This window comes from Vombatus ursinus, unplaced genomic scaffold, assembly GCF_900497805.2.
Source record: "Vombatus ursinus unplaced genomic scaffold, bare-nosed wombat genome assembly UNPS02014814.1, whole genome shotgun sequence".
Lineage (NCBI taxonomy): Eukaryota > Metazoa > Chordata > Mammalia > Diprotodontia > Vombatidae > Vombatus > Vombatus ursinus.
The window spans coordinates 9510495-9525521 of record NW_020954592.1 but is presented as its reverse complement, the minus strand read 5'-3'; the positions used below and the strand labels follow the sequence as shown (position 1 = coordinate 9525521).

Sequence of the window (15027 nt, the reverse complement as noted above, 5' to 3'; positions counted from 1 at the left end):
AGAAGAAGAAGAAGAAGAAGAAGAAGAAGAAGAAGAAGAAGAAGAAGAAAAGATCACCAAGCATGAAATCATAAAGATCTGAGTCAGGATGAAAACAGAGAGAGTGAAGAAGAGATGAATATAAATGGATATGTATAGCCAGGGTTAGAGAGGTACAAGTTGGAATAAATGGCCTCTGAGGTTCCTTCTGATGCTTGTATTCTGTGAATGATTTGGGTGAGCTTCTCTGTAAGGAAAATAAAAGGGGGGTCAAATAAATATGTTAACGGTTTCTATTATTTATCTCAAAAAGATAAGCAGTGTAAATCAACCTAGTGAGCTCTGTCAACTGTAAGTGACCGACCTCGAAGGAAATAAAACTCCATTTCTTAACTTGATTGTTCAGTGGACATCAGGGTTTTTCAGCTTCTAGGTAAATGTTGACACTGGTGTTCTTTCAGTCAATATTTATCTTGCATAAATCTTGATGTGAATGTCTTTTTGTTGGCTGATAGCATTTGATCTGGCTTTCAAAGATGAATAAAAATTCAAAGGAAGGTGGGACAAAGGAACAAGGAGAACATTCCAGGCATAGAGGACACGGTGAATAAAATTAGGAAAGCATGGGGCGATGTATGGGAATTGGCAAATAACCTGCTATTTTAAGTACATAGAGGAGAGTAGTGGGAGACAAGGTTGGAAAGATAGAGTGGTAGTCAATTGTGACAAGCACTGAATGTTTGACGGAACCATTGAATCTTATTGAGTAATCAGTAAGGAGTCATTGATGGGTTTTAAGCAGTGGACTAATGTTACCCAATTGGTGCATGAGGAAAACATGTCTGGCAGTGATGTGAGAGATGGATCAAGGAAAGAGGTAGCAGAGGAGAATAGACAAGGAGGGAACTTGAGTAGAAAGAGAACTAGATTTGGAAAGAAAGGACCTTGGCTCAAATCCTACTTTTGCTCATTGACATTTATTTCATCTTGGAAAAGTGAGATACCCTCTGCCGCCTCAGTTTCCTCAGCTGTGAAATCCGAAGGGGTTAGACTAGCTGGCTTCTAACACCCCTTCTAGGTCTAGCTCTATGATCCTATAGTCTATTATAGATTATTCCAATAGTTTAGATGGGTATAATGAGAGGCTGTAATAGGGTGTTGGCATGGTAATGGGAACAGGGCTATGGCAGTAATAGATGACAGGGCAGCTAGGTGGCGCCATAGTTCACAGAGCATCGGGCCTGGAGTCAGGAGGACTCATCTTCCTGAGTTAAATCTGGTCTCAGATGCTTACTAGCTGTGTGACCCTGGGCAAGCCCCATTTTCCTCAGTTTCCCCATTTGTAAAATGAGCCGGAGAAGGGAATGGTAAACCACTCTGATATCTTTGCCAAGAAAAAAAAATTACAAAGAGTCAGCCACAATTGAAAAATGACCGAACAAAAAGAGATAGATGACAATGATTTTCAAGATGTAATTGATAGAAGTTTGTGACTGATTACTGGAGGAGATGAAGAGAAAAGAGTCAAAGATAACACCAAGGTTTCAAATATGGGGGAGATTGACTGAATGTTGCTATCAGAATTAGTGAAGTCAGAGGGAAGAAGAGAATTTTTGGAATTTTAATAAGATAAGCTTTGTTTGGGGCTTAATAAGTTCAAGGGCAAAAGGTCTTGTAGGCAGTTTGAGATCTGGATCTGGATCTAGGCAGAAAGGCTGAAGCTGCAGCCAAAAAGATACTTAGATAATATAGAATTTTTACAGTGCTTTATGTACAAACTAGCTGGAGTAGGAATTATGAAGTCAGAGATTTACTGCAATTTAACCAATAGTTATGAAGTTCCATATGGTGTGTAGAGCACTATAACTAGGTACTAGGAGGAGATACAAAATGGAACCTGCCTTCACAGAACTGATAGTGTAGCAAATAGATAGTCCTACATGTTAGGAAGATTTCTTTTTCTTCTACAAAGATCTGCTTTTCAGAAACTTCTATCCAATGCCCCTGTTTCTGTCCTCTGGGAATGAGCAAACCAAGGCAGCCAGGTGGTGCATTGGCTGAAGTGCTGCAGTTGAAGTCAGGAAGATCTGAGTTCAAATCCTGCCTGAGATACTTGCTAGTTTTGTGACTCTGGGGAAATCATTTAACCTCTGCTGCCTCAGTTTCCTTAAATATAAGATCAAGGTAATAATAGTACCCACCTCCCAAGGTTGTTGTGAAGATAAAGTGGGATGATATTTGTAAAGTACTTTGCAAACCTTAAAGAGCTATATAAATGTTAACTATTATTATCATTATGATCACTGGTCCCTCTTCTAGATGACAGCTATCACCCCAGATATTTGACGGTGGTCCCTCCTCCTCCCACTACCTAAGTTTTCTCTTCTTCAGATTGAACAACTCTCAGATTGTTCAAAAGATCCTCATATGGTGTGGTTTCAAGATTCCCTGCCATTTTGGTCACTCTCTTCTGGATGTGCTCAAGCTGGTCAATGTCACTCCCCAAATGTGACATCTGGAAATGAATACAATATAGATGTGGTCCAGTCAGTGGAGGTAGTGTGGTGTAGTAGGAAGAAAGTTGGACCTGGAGTAAAGAGAAATATAGATTCAAATCTTGGTTCTGCCACTTGCTAGCTATGTGACTATGAGTAACTCTCTTAGGGCCTAAATTCTCTCATCTATATAATAAAGGAGTTGGATTAGATCACCTCTGAGGTGAGCTAACTCTAAATCTGTGATCCTATCTCACAGGATTGTTGTAACAATGATATAATGTATGCAAAGTGTTTTATTCACCTTAAAATATTGGAAGTGTCATCAATTATAATTTTATTAAGTAGGACAGAGGACAGCAGGAATATAAACCTCTTCATTCTGGTCATTACATTGTTAATGTAATCTTAGAATTTTTTTTTGAATGCCTCCATTGCATTGTTGATTCATACTGAGTTTTGATGTCTACTAAATTCTTTAGGTCTAAATCCCTTAGCCCTTCTCCTTCATCCTGTTCTCGCATAATTGATTTCCAAAATGTTGTTTTTTACATTTGTATAATTAAATTCTATCTTATTAGATTCGGCCTATTGCTCTAGTCCATCAATACCTTTTTTAATTCCAGTTTTGTCATCTAACATAATAGCTATCCAACTCAGATTCACATCATCTACATATTTGATAAGCATGTTATTTATTCCTTTATCCAAGTAATTTAGAAACAAACAGGGCCAAACATAGAGGCCTGCAACATTCTGACAGCTTTCTAAGTGGACTTTGATCTATCCTTTGGTCTGGTTATCCAAACATTTCTGACTCCACCTGTATTATCTCTTAGCCCACATCTCTCCATTTCGTCTATAAAACTATAATGAGAGACTTTGACAAGTATCTTATTGAAATTCAAGTATATAATATTCATGCAATTTCTTATCTACCAATCAAGTGATCATATCGAAAAAAATGGTTATTAGATTAGGTTAGTTTGGTATCATTTGTTCTTAATAAATCTGCTGTAGATGATGATTGCTTCTGTTTCTATGCTCCCAAACCATACCTTTGGAAATGGTTCTAGAATTTTGCCAGCAGTTGAGATAAGCCCAATAACTTATAGGTTCAATAATCAACCTTCTTCTTGAAAAGAGATAGTCCTGTGGTACTCCTCTGGTTGTTCATACTTTTTCAAATGTCACTCACTATCAGTGAGCTCAGCAATCACATTATTACAGATTATTTCAGCACTTTTTGATATGGTTTGTCTTTGTCTTTGACTGAGCTGGTGACTTGAATTCGTTGGGAACTAAGAGCTTCTTTAGCACTTCTTCACTTGGATTTCAATTCTCTATTAAGCTATTTTGTCTTAGCCTTTCCCATTTTGAAGATTATTCTCTTTGATAGAGAAAGTGTATTTAAAACAGAAATTAAGTATCTTTTGCTTCTCTCTGTTGTCCATTGTTATTATCCCAACTACCCCCAGTAGTGATTCTGTTCCTCCTTTGATCTTCCTCTCACCTACCATATAGATTTTTTTTTGTTACGATTAGCATTTAAAACAAGCCAAAGTTCACTTAGGGTTTTGGCATTTATATCATTATTCTCTGAGATCACCACCATTATTTTATACTCATACTTAGTTGCCTGTCTTGATTCCATCCTTTGTATATGTCTCTTTAAATTTTGAGTTGGTAATTGAGCTCCCTATACAGTCACATCATATGTAATCTGTCTGTAATTAATGCTAGCCAATTTTGTGTCTAAAGCAAGAACATAAAACGGTGCCTCCTCCCCTAATGGCACATCATGCTTTGATTAGTAAATATATTATTATATATTCTTTATGGTTCCTTAGCTTTGTGTACCTCGGGCAAGAGTCACAGTTATATTACCCTTGTTATGACTCTGGATTTATTAGAACTGTACAATCTGTATCCTGAAATGTCCAAGTGATGCGACAGTCTTCTATTTGGACAGTTTTTATAGTGAATTAAAAAGGGTAGGGGTGGGGGAAGGGAACACCCTCAGAAAAGAAGAGAAAGCAGAGAAAAGCTAGAACCTAGAGTTATGGTCTTAAAGAAGAAAAAGCTACTTACCTTTCATCAATAGGTTAACCTGAATTCAAGCAAATAGATGAGAAAGAAAACCAAAATGGCTTGCTGGACCCTGTTTTGCCATTCCCATAGGCATAAAAGGGGCAGCTAGGTGGAACAGTGGATAGAGTGCCAGTTATGAAGTTAGAAAGACTCATCTTCCCGAGTTCAAATCTGGCCTCAGATGATTACTGGCTGTGTGACACTTGGCAAGTCACTTAACCCTGTTTGACTCAGTTTCTTCATTTGTAAAATGAGTTGGAGAAGGAAATGGTGAACCATTCTAGTGTGTTTGCCAAGAAAACCCCAAATGGGGTCATGAAGAGTCAGATGCAATTGAAAAAAATCACTGAATTATAGGCACATGATAGGCTCAAATTCAGCCTTTTGGTGTATATATATGCTGATGTTCACATTATGAGAGATAAGCTTAGGCCATATCCAGCATACCTTACTAAAAATTCAGTCCAAAATCCAAATATTTATAGCATCCTGATTTTTGATGGAAAATTTCTAGTTGTCCTTCAGCTATTCAATGAGGGGTATAGCTACAACTTGGGTTTGTAGTCCTATGAGGTTCTATTTGTCAATACTTCTTCAAACTGATTAGAAACTTGTCTAGCAATGTTATATGGATTATTGTCCAGGGGAAAGAAATCTCACACTAAATGTATTCCATACTAAGGAACATAATTATCTTAAGATGTGGCTAGGAAATGAGGAATAAATTAAATCTATTTGACATGATATGTGTGAGTCAATTTTGAATGTTCAAGCTACAAATTCCAAACTTATGGGCCAATAACTGGGTAAAGTTTATGAATGTGTGATATAGGCAGCACAGATTTTTACATCCATCTTCAGATTAAAAGAATGCTGATTCATGAGACAAGTCTAATTGTAATAGATTCAAAGCACATGAAACCCATACTCAGACCACTTCTACATGATGGCAAAGTTGGTGGGTTTAAAAGTCCAGATATCTTACTATATAGATTAAAAAAAGAAAGTACCAACCATAAGTGAATTCAACTATTCAACTAAAAAGGAGTTAAGTGGAACCAAATTATGCTTATAGAAACAAAGTGAAATGGGTGGTTCAACAGTGATTTCCCTAATGTGGAAAAACTGGGTCACTATAACTTTAACTCAAGAACAGTTTAGAAATAGTGAGAGTTGTTTTTTCTTCTCAGGGAATGGACGTTGAATTATCTGCATATTTGGAAATTTTCCGTTTGACTTTACCTGCATTGACTGCTTACTGTACCTTATTTTGCCTCCTTTGTCTTCTCCTGAGCCTCAGGAACTCCTTGTGTTGTCTTGAAACAAAGTTAACAGCTGCATATTCCAGTAAGGCAGCAAACACAAACAGGAGACACACCGCCATCCAGATGTCGATAGCTTTCACGTAGGATACCTAGAAGGAGAGAGATAGTCTTCTGGGCATAAGAGTGTTCTCCCTTTCCTTTAAGAATGGATACCCAACATTTTTTTTCCTCAACTTAAATGAAGAATGCTTTTATTTCATGTTTAAGCTTCCAGGCAAAGTCATGAAAGGTATACCTTCACCTTCACCTTCACCTTCACCTTCAAGCCCAAAGACATTAAAAACCCAAGCAGTGACATCCTAATTCTTGCTTAAGGTAGTCAGCCTAAAACCCTGCTCCAAAACCATGTTTCAATAGAAATTCTCCCCATCCTTTCAGTCAAAGCTCAAAAACCACCTCTTTCATGAAGCTTTCCTTTAACATCCCTGCTCAGGAATTCACTTTCTTTCCTCAGCCCTCACGTAACACTTTGTATGTCCCTCTCTTATCAGGAATTTACCACATTCTATTTTGTATTGAATTTAGTTGAATATGTGTCATATCTCTGTACTAGACCCTTGAGGACAAGAGGTTGTATCTTAGTCTTTTTCTCTCCTTCTTCTTTTTCTTTTTCTCTCCTCTAGCCCCTAGTGTTTTGTATTCAGTCAACAAGCATTTATTGAGTGTCTCCTATGTGCTAGTCACATAGTAGTTACTTAAGAAATGTGCAAAAACACAGAGTTACCTAATACAGGTTTATCCACTTGAATTGAATCAGTAACAGCAACTTTATCAGATTAATGAGATGGCTTGAGTCACTGGAAAACTGAATATTTTTGAGCATTTATCTGATTTACCATGAATGAGCTGTATGGCCTCAGGCATGTTTATGGACCTCAATTTCCTCACCTGTAAAATAGTTGGACTAAAAGATGTCTCAATTTCCATCCAGCTCTAAATCTACAATCCTATGATCTCACTTGCCAAAAAAAAAAAAAAAAAAAGAAAACAAACAAGCAAACAAAAAACCTCAGGAAAAGTCTAAAATATATAGGACCAAAGGAGGGTGGTTTACAGATAAAAACCAATGCCTTTCCAGCCCTTTAGTGTCTGTACTCATGCCTAGACAAGTCATTTAATTTTTTGGTGGGGAGAGATATTTCTAAGGTATATTTTCCTTGGAAGTAGACCCAGCTCCAATGTACTTAGTTAATCCTAATTTTATTTGTGAGGTAGAGCAGTGGATGCTGGATGAAAAAATTCAGGCTTGTACAGAGTCATTTAATCTCTCTGAAACTCAGTTTCCTCAGCTGTAAAATGAGGATGATGTTACTTTCTACTACCCATTTTATCCCTTTAAATTGCACATTAAGTATTTCTAGAATATTTCTTTCCATTCAAAGCCATGATTTGTTTTGCAGCAATTCTCTTCCCCTGTGATGATGGCATTCTACCAATGACAGCCTACACTTTTGTTTTATTCAAATGGTCTCTAAATGTTTTAAGACTTAATAATGAGAGAAGTTTGTCAAAGCCCAAGATATATCAGAAAGGAAAACTAAGTCTGATAAAGTTAACAAAATCCTTCCTCTCCCTGCTTCATGTTGATATCTCTCAAATATTTGTAAACCCTTTCCCTAAACTTTCTTACTCATCATTATACTGAGCACGTATGTAGTTCTTTTTATAGTGGCTTACAAATAAGTCTTCACTGTGTCTTAATCATTTTGTTTAGCCACTGAGTTGCTTCCCAATTATGGACATATTCCTAGAATAAAAGGGCCTAACATTAAATATGCAATTCATCCTGAAGATCTATCAGGGTTGTTGGGGTACCTACTTCCTTAGTACCAATTACATGATGTTCCTGTGTATGCCACTCAGAATCAAAATGGCTACTCTCTTATACAATTTTATGTTGCTAAGACCTTTTTTTCTTCTAGCTGGATATTCTCAGAAGAATTTAGCTCAAACTCTCTCATAATACATTCTTTTAAAAAAATTCTTATCTTATATGACCTCTTCCTGAACCCTCTTAGTCCAACCTGCATGTGATTTTCAAAAATCATTAGGCCCTCTTAAACTCTATTGTGACCCACAGAATCAGCATTGCCAGTCATTTATCAATGTACCTTTTCCTTGACTCATGCTTGTATTCATTACCTGTTCACCAGAATGTAAGACTAAGAATACTCAAACACATTCCTCCCACTCTTTCTGAAATGTTTCACCTTTTGTTTACATCAGTGGTTCTCAAACTTTTTAATCTCATGATGCCTTTACGCTCTTAAAAATAATTAAGTAACTTCTCCCAAAGACCTTTTGTTAGGTATGGATTATACCTATCCATATTTGTCATATTAGAAATTAGATGTCTTAATATTATTATAAAAATAGCTTTGACCTCACAGATCCCCTAAAAGGGTTTCGGGAATCCTCAGGGATCTCCAGATCACCTCTTAGGAACCTTAAGCTTACGAGATACCGCATATTCCTGATTCTTCTTTTACTTATCTCTCTGTTCGCTCTCTATTCTCATACTCTCGGTGAGCTCATCCACTTAACTGTCATTTCTCATAAAAATATCTGACATTTACATAGTGTTTCAAGTTTTACAAAGTACTTTAATAATAATAATAGCTGACATTTATAAGACACTTTAAATGTTAGGAAGTACTTTACATACATTATCTTATTCGATCCTCACAACAATCTTGGGCAGGAGGCACTATAGTTGTTAACCTGTATACTGTTGCCAGAAATCTTCCTTGTTCTACACTTTCATTATGTCATTCCTTTATTAAGAGCCTATAAAGGCACCCTCTTGCCTCTAACAAGAAATCTAAACTCCTCTTCCTGGAATTCAAGAACATAATTTGGATCCACTCTCCTTAGAAACTTTATTTCCCATTACTCCCCAAGTGAGTTCTCCACTCCAGTTAGGCAGATCTACTTAATGCCCCCACACCATGCCATGTCATTTTTCTTTGTCTTTGTCTTTCCTCATACTGTGCCCCCACATTTAGAAATCCCACTTCCCAGTCCCTTAATCTACTCAGTTTTCAACTCTGCCTTGCTTTCTCCATCATGCTCTCAGGAACCTCTCATCCTCTGCCCCTCTGAGATTAGAGGGCAGAACAAACTCCACAGCTTTCATTTATGGAGGGCACCCAGACCAGCTATCTCTTTGTTTGCCACCATAGGGAACTCCTTTGGACTTGTCCCTCATGCTCTCATGTTGGGTACTTTATTCTCCTCCACTCCCTTTCCTTTGATGTGTTGTCTTCGTCCATTAGACTGTAAGCTCCTTGATGGCAGGAATTGCTTTTCTTTTTCATATTTGTATTCCTAGAGTATATCACAGTGTCTGGCACATAGCAGGGATTAATAAATATTTGTTGATTGATGGACTACACGGAGGAATGGCCATTCCCTTGATCTTGCCACCACCCATAAATGTTCCACTTTCATGTTAATGAACCAAATTCCTTTTTCTGACCATAATCTTTCATCATACAATGTTTCCTTGTGTCTTATCTCTCATAACTCTGTTCTTTACTGAGACCTGGAAAACCTCTGTCCTTCAGTGCTTTGCAAGGCCCATCACCGCTGCACTACCTTCTTTCCCTGCCTCAGCCCCTTAGGGAAGCAATTCAACTGTCTGCTATCCTTTACATGAGTCCCTTATCCCCATATCCTATTGTCAAGCAGGGTTTGCCAAGTCTCAACCTTGGATTATTCCTACTATCAAATGCCTTTGCTTCTATTCATGTGCTACCAAATAGAGCAGGGGGAAAAGAAATTCATGAAATTACACCAGCTGGGTCTACTACAAATTTAGACCTGGACCCTCATTGCAGCAAGGCAGTATTTTTGTACCTCTGTGATTGATTCACTACCCCACTCACCACAGCAACTATTCTGAACCTTTTCATTCCTCCTCAAGCCTCTGATTGATGAGACAGCTTCCCCCACCCTCTCATCTAAGGACCTTGCCTCATACTTCCCTGGGAAAAAAATGAGGCCATTAGCCAAGTGCTCACTATTTTCCTTTTATTGTCTATCTCAGTTGTATATCCCCCTGTATCTCCTCCTTCATCCCTCCCTTACATGAATGAATGGTTCTTCTTATTGAGGTAAAATCATTTACATACATCCTTGATACCACTCCATCTTATTTTCTCCAGTATGACTGTCACCTCTGTCACCCCCACTTTCTCTAACCTTCGCTATCTACCTATCTACTGGCTGCTTCTCTGCTACCTATAAACACTCCATCCTTAAGAACCCTCCTGTGATATGACCATCCCTGCTAGCAATTGCCTTATAGCTCTCCTTTTTGGGACTAAACACCCTGAGAAAGCAACGTACCATCAATGCCTCCACTTCCTCTTCTCTCATTCAAAACCCTCTGCAGTTTGGCTTCCAGCATCATTATTCAACTGAAACTGCCCTCTCCAAAGCTACCAAAGCTTGATCCAATGGCCTCTTCTAAATCCTCATGCTTCTTTGACCTCTCTGCAGCTTTTGACACTGTCAATTACACCCCTTTTCTTGATATTTTCTTCTCTAGGTATTCATGACACCACTTTTTCCTGCTTCTTGTCATCAGGTCTTTCTCAGTCTCTTTCACTGGACCATTGTCCAGGTCATGCCCACTCATCATGGATGCCCTGAAGGCACTTTCCTGAGCCCTTTTCTCTCACTGTTCTCTATTGTTGCGCTTGGTGCTCTAACAGGTTCTAGGGATCTAATCATGGGCTCATTTATCATCTTTATGAAGACAATTCTTAGATCTATTTATTCAGCCCTAATCTCTCTCCCAAGGGCACCTAGGTGGCGTAGTGGATAGAGTCCCAGGCCTGGAGTCAGAAAGACTCATGTTCATGAGTTCAAATCTGGCCTCAGACACTTACTACCTGTGTGACTCTGGGCAAGTCACTTAACCCTGTTTGCTCTAGTTTCCTCATGTGAAAAATAAGCTGGAGAAAGAAATGGCAAACCACTCCAGTATTTTTGCCAAGAAAACCCCAAATGGGGTCACAAAGAGTCAGACACAACTGAAACAACTGAACAACAGCAACAAAAATTTGTCTCCTGATCTCCAGTCTTGTATTTTGAATTGCCAATTGGACATCTTGAACTAGATGTCCTACAGACATCTCAAACTCAATGTTTCCTAAAGTGAACTCATTATGTCTCTCCCCCTGCCCCCACCAACTGTCCCCTTATCCCCACTTTCTTATAACTATTGAGGGTACTACCATCCTCCCAGTCACCCAGGCCCACAGCCTTGGTGTCATCCTCAAGTCATCCCTTGCACTTACCTCCCCTACCCCATCCATCACCAATTCTTGTCATTTCTACCTTCATAACATGTCTCATATGTATCTCCTCTCCACTTCCACAACTTCCACTCTGGCACCTGCACCCATCATTTCATGGGTGAACTATTGCACCAGCCTAATGGCTGATCTCCCCGCCTAAAGTTTCCCCCCATTCTAGCCTATCATCCATTCAGCTGTCAAAGTGATCTTCCTAAAGAGCAGGTCTAACTATGACAATCTCTATTCAAAAAGCTCTAGTAGTTTTCTAATACCTTTTAAACCAATCCTATTTTTGGCTTTTAAAGCCTTCAGTCTTCCTGTACTTATCAGGCACTTACTAGCTGTGTGACCCTGGGCAAGTCAAATAACCCTGATTGTCTCAGTTTCCTCATCTGTAAAATGAGCTGAAGAAGAAAAATGGCAAACTGCTCCTATATGTCTGTCAAGAAAACCCCAAATGGGGTCATGAAGAGTTGGACTCAACTGAATAGACTGAACAATAAACATACTTGGTGATCGATCTACACTCTGTCTTTTCATTGGTTGCTTTTCAATGCCTGGAATCCTTCAAGATTCAGCTCAATCCCACCTTTTGAAAGAGACCTTTCTTGTTCTCTCCCCTACACCTAGCACCTTCCCTCTGATGTTACCTCCTGTTTACATTGTATATTTCTTGTATATACATAGTTGGTTTTATGTTGTCTCCCCAAATAGAATGTGAACTCCCGAATGGCAAAGATTGAGTTTTCCCTGGTACGCAGTGAGCACTTAATAAATGATTGTTGACTGACTTACTGACCCTTTCCTTATCCATCTTTTTTATTTCCCTAATGTCTAGCAACATTTTTGAGCCCTCAGCATATTCTCCATATACATTTGCTCATTAATTGACTTTCATATGGCAAATTAACTCTGAGTTCCCACACAAAGACAGGTCTCCAGGAAACATCTATAACATCATTAATTGATACCAAGGGAAGTCAGAGATGATCATATTTATTTTGGTCACAATGCCCAATTTACAAATCTGCTCAGGGGCCATGGGAATGTGAGTCACTGCTTATTTTCCTGGCTGTCTAAGGATTTGTCTATCTGGCTAAAATATAATTGTTTGAAAAGTGAACAATTTAGTCAGATAATTGCACCAAACAATAATTTGACTGAGTTTTTTTTTTAACTGAATGACCTAGTTAATTGATTGAATGTACTCAATTGAGTGTTTTGTTTTGTTTTTTTTTTTTGGCATGGAGTGTGTGTGTGTGTGTGTGTGTGTGTGTGTGTGTGTGTGTGTAAAAAGCATTTGTATAGTGAACGCTATGTACCAGGTGGGTGCCTAGCACTTTACAAGTGCTACAAATTATCTCATTTGATCCTCAGAGTCTTGGAAGGTGGGTACAGTTGTTGCTATTGAGTCATTCAGTCATGTCCAACTTTCTGTGACCCCATCGGAGGTTTTCTTGGCAAAGATACTGGAATGGTTTACCATTTTCTTCTCTAATTTATTTTATAGATGAAGAAACTGAGGCAAACAGGATTCAGTGACTTGCACAAGGTCACACAGCTAGTAAGTGTCTGAGGCCAGATTTGAACTCACGTCTTTCTAACTACTGGTACTGCCTAAAGGAAGACCTGGCTTAGAGCAGGCTCTGAGAAGGCAGTCTCAGAAGAGCTGTGAGCATACTCTCTTCCTTGGACAGTCATTTATTGGAAAGGCCATTAGCAGTTAAGGTAAAGCCAGGCTTTCAGGAGATCTGATCACAGGCAGAGTAGAGACCAAACAGAACTCATATAATGCCACCTCCCTTTCTTTACTTAAATAGGTTCCAAGCTATTTCAGTTGGTATTCAATAATCCCAACTATGTATCAAGCCTAGTTCCAATCCAGAATTAAAACTTACCTTGCTTTGCCACAGTCCAATTTAATTTTCAGCTATTTAAAAGGTTGACAATTTTAAATTAATCTTTGTTTTTGCAGTTGTTTAAATTCAGTGTTACCTATCAGATACAGATGCCAGCACCTTGATTCTATCACGTAGAAGAGAACCTTGTGATAGGGTTATGTGCCTATATTCTGTAGAGCACTAAACAGATATTAGACATTTGCAGACTATTTTCACTCTTTCTTATTTCACCAATAAAGAAACTATTTGCTTAAAGACTGGTCAATAATCCCAAAGCATGTTATTATGAACTAGGATTTAGAATCCAGGTCTTGAGTTTACATTTTATTACTTACTTCTTTTAAGTTACTATAAAAACCTTACTAATAATATGGAAAGATTGGTTATGCTTTTCCTCAAAGGTTTATGAGCCTATACAAAACTGAACATATGTGATTTTTACTGTATTAACTTTAAATCTTTCATTCATTCAACAAACATTTATTAAGAACCTACTAAATATGGGGTGCTATGTGTGGTGCTCTGGGAATACAAAGAATAAAACTTTTCCTGTCCTCATAAGAAAACAGTCTACAAGGATGATAAGTAATTCAAGGACAAAAATAACTATAATTTGAGCTATAATGTGCAATTGAAATAAGAGAGGGGCCAATGACCTCCTAACAGTCTGAGGACTGTTTCTCATTCCCGAAAGGGTTAGATGCTGTTTACCACACCTATTTCCTAATGAAGCATACTTTTTTCTACTTTATTTTTATTGTTTTATTTTCTTTGTGTTTTCTTTAGCAACATGGCTAATATAGAAATATATTTTGCCTGACTGCACATGTATAATCTATATTGAATTGCTTGCCTTCTTAAAGAGGAGGGAGAGGTAGGAGAAAGTAAATTTGGAACTCAAAATTTTAAAAATTTAGTTTTTTTACAAGTACTTATGAAATATTTAATGAAATAAATAAAAATAATTACAAAAATATTTGTGTCATACCATGAGCTAGTTAAAACAAAGGTCAAAATCAATGTCAAACTAAAATAAAGAAGAATAAAAATAGGAAGATGCTGGAAACAAAAGAATAGGTACACGAACTTTTCAAACATGCAGTTGTTGCTGAAAAGTAGAAAACAAGCAAAGGCAAGGATATTGATTATCACTAATTTTTTTTTGCAAAAGTTTAACCATTGTAAAATAATTGTTACATTGAGGAAGTCAGAAAAGTCCATAAACCACCTTAACAAACAGATGTCAAATCTCTTTGCCAAACAAATAGCCATGGTAGCCAAGGTCAACAAATATTTCAAATATAAATCCATTCATAAAAAAGACAAACATTTCAGAGAAGTATAATAGTACATCTTAATACATCAGAAAACAATGGTAGTGATCACAAGTCTGCAGAAAGTTTGACGTGAGACCTAAACGTGCTATACCAGCAGTTAATATTTGCCCACTACTATATGCCGTGCACTAGACTAGGTACTAGCGATGCAAAGATAAAAAGATTTAGCAGCTTCTACATTAAGGGACCGCAGGGCATGGAATACAATATTCCAGAGGGCAAAGGAGATAGGACTACAACCAAGAACCACCTACCTAGCAAAACTGAGTATAATTCTTCAGGGGAAAAAATGGTCATTCAGTGAAATAGAGGACTTTCAAGCATTCTTGATGAAAAGACCAGAGCTGAATAGAAAATTTGACTTTCCAATTCAAGACTCAAGTGGAACATGAAGAGGTAAACAGGAAATAGAAATCATAAAAGACTTATTAAGGTTGAACTGTTTACATTCCTGCATGGAAAGATGGTATTTGTAACTCATGAGACCTTTGTCAGTATTAGGGTACTTGGAGGGAAAAAATTATATATATATGTATATAGATAGATAGATAGATAGATAGATAGATAGATAGATAGATAGATAGATAGATAGA

General features: G+C 37.7%; 1 protein-coding gene across 5 annotated transcripts in view; it reads right to left on the bottom strand.

Annotated features, from left to right (window-relative positions):
• The window catches only part of GLRA2 (glycine receptor alpha 2), a 277815-nt gene that overhangs the window by 55867 nt on the left and 206921 nt on the right, over positions 1-15027 (bottom strand). For 3 of the 5 annotated variants that reach the window (XM_027835397.1, XM_027835398.1, XM_027835400.1), the window contains one exon: positions 5830-5979. In XM_027835397.1, coding sequence (XP_027691198.1) covers positions 5830-5979 — 150 coding nt within the window. Of the gene's footprint in view, positions 1-5824; positions 5980-15027 lie in introns of all 5 variants that reach the window. The other 2 variants (XM_027835399.1, XM_027835401.1) reach the window with 2 other exon arrangements.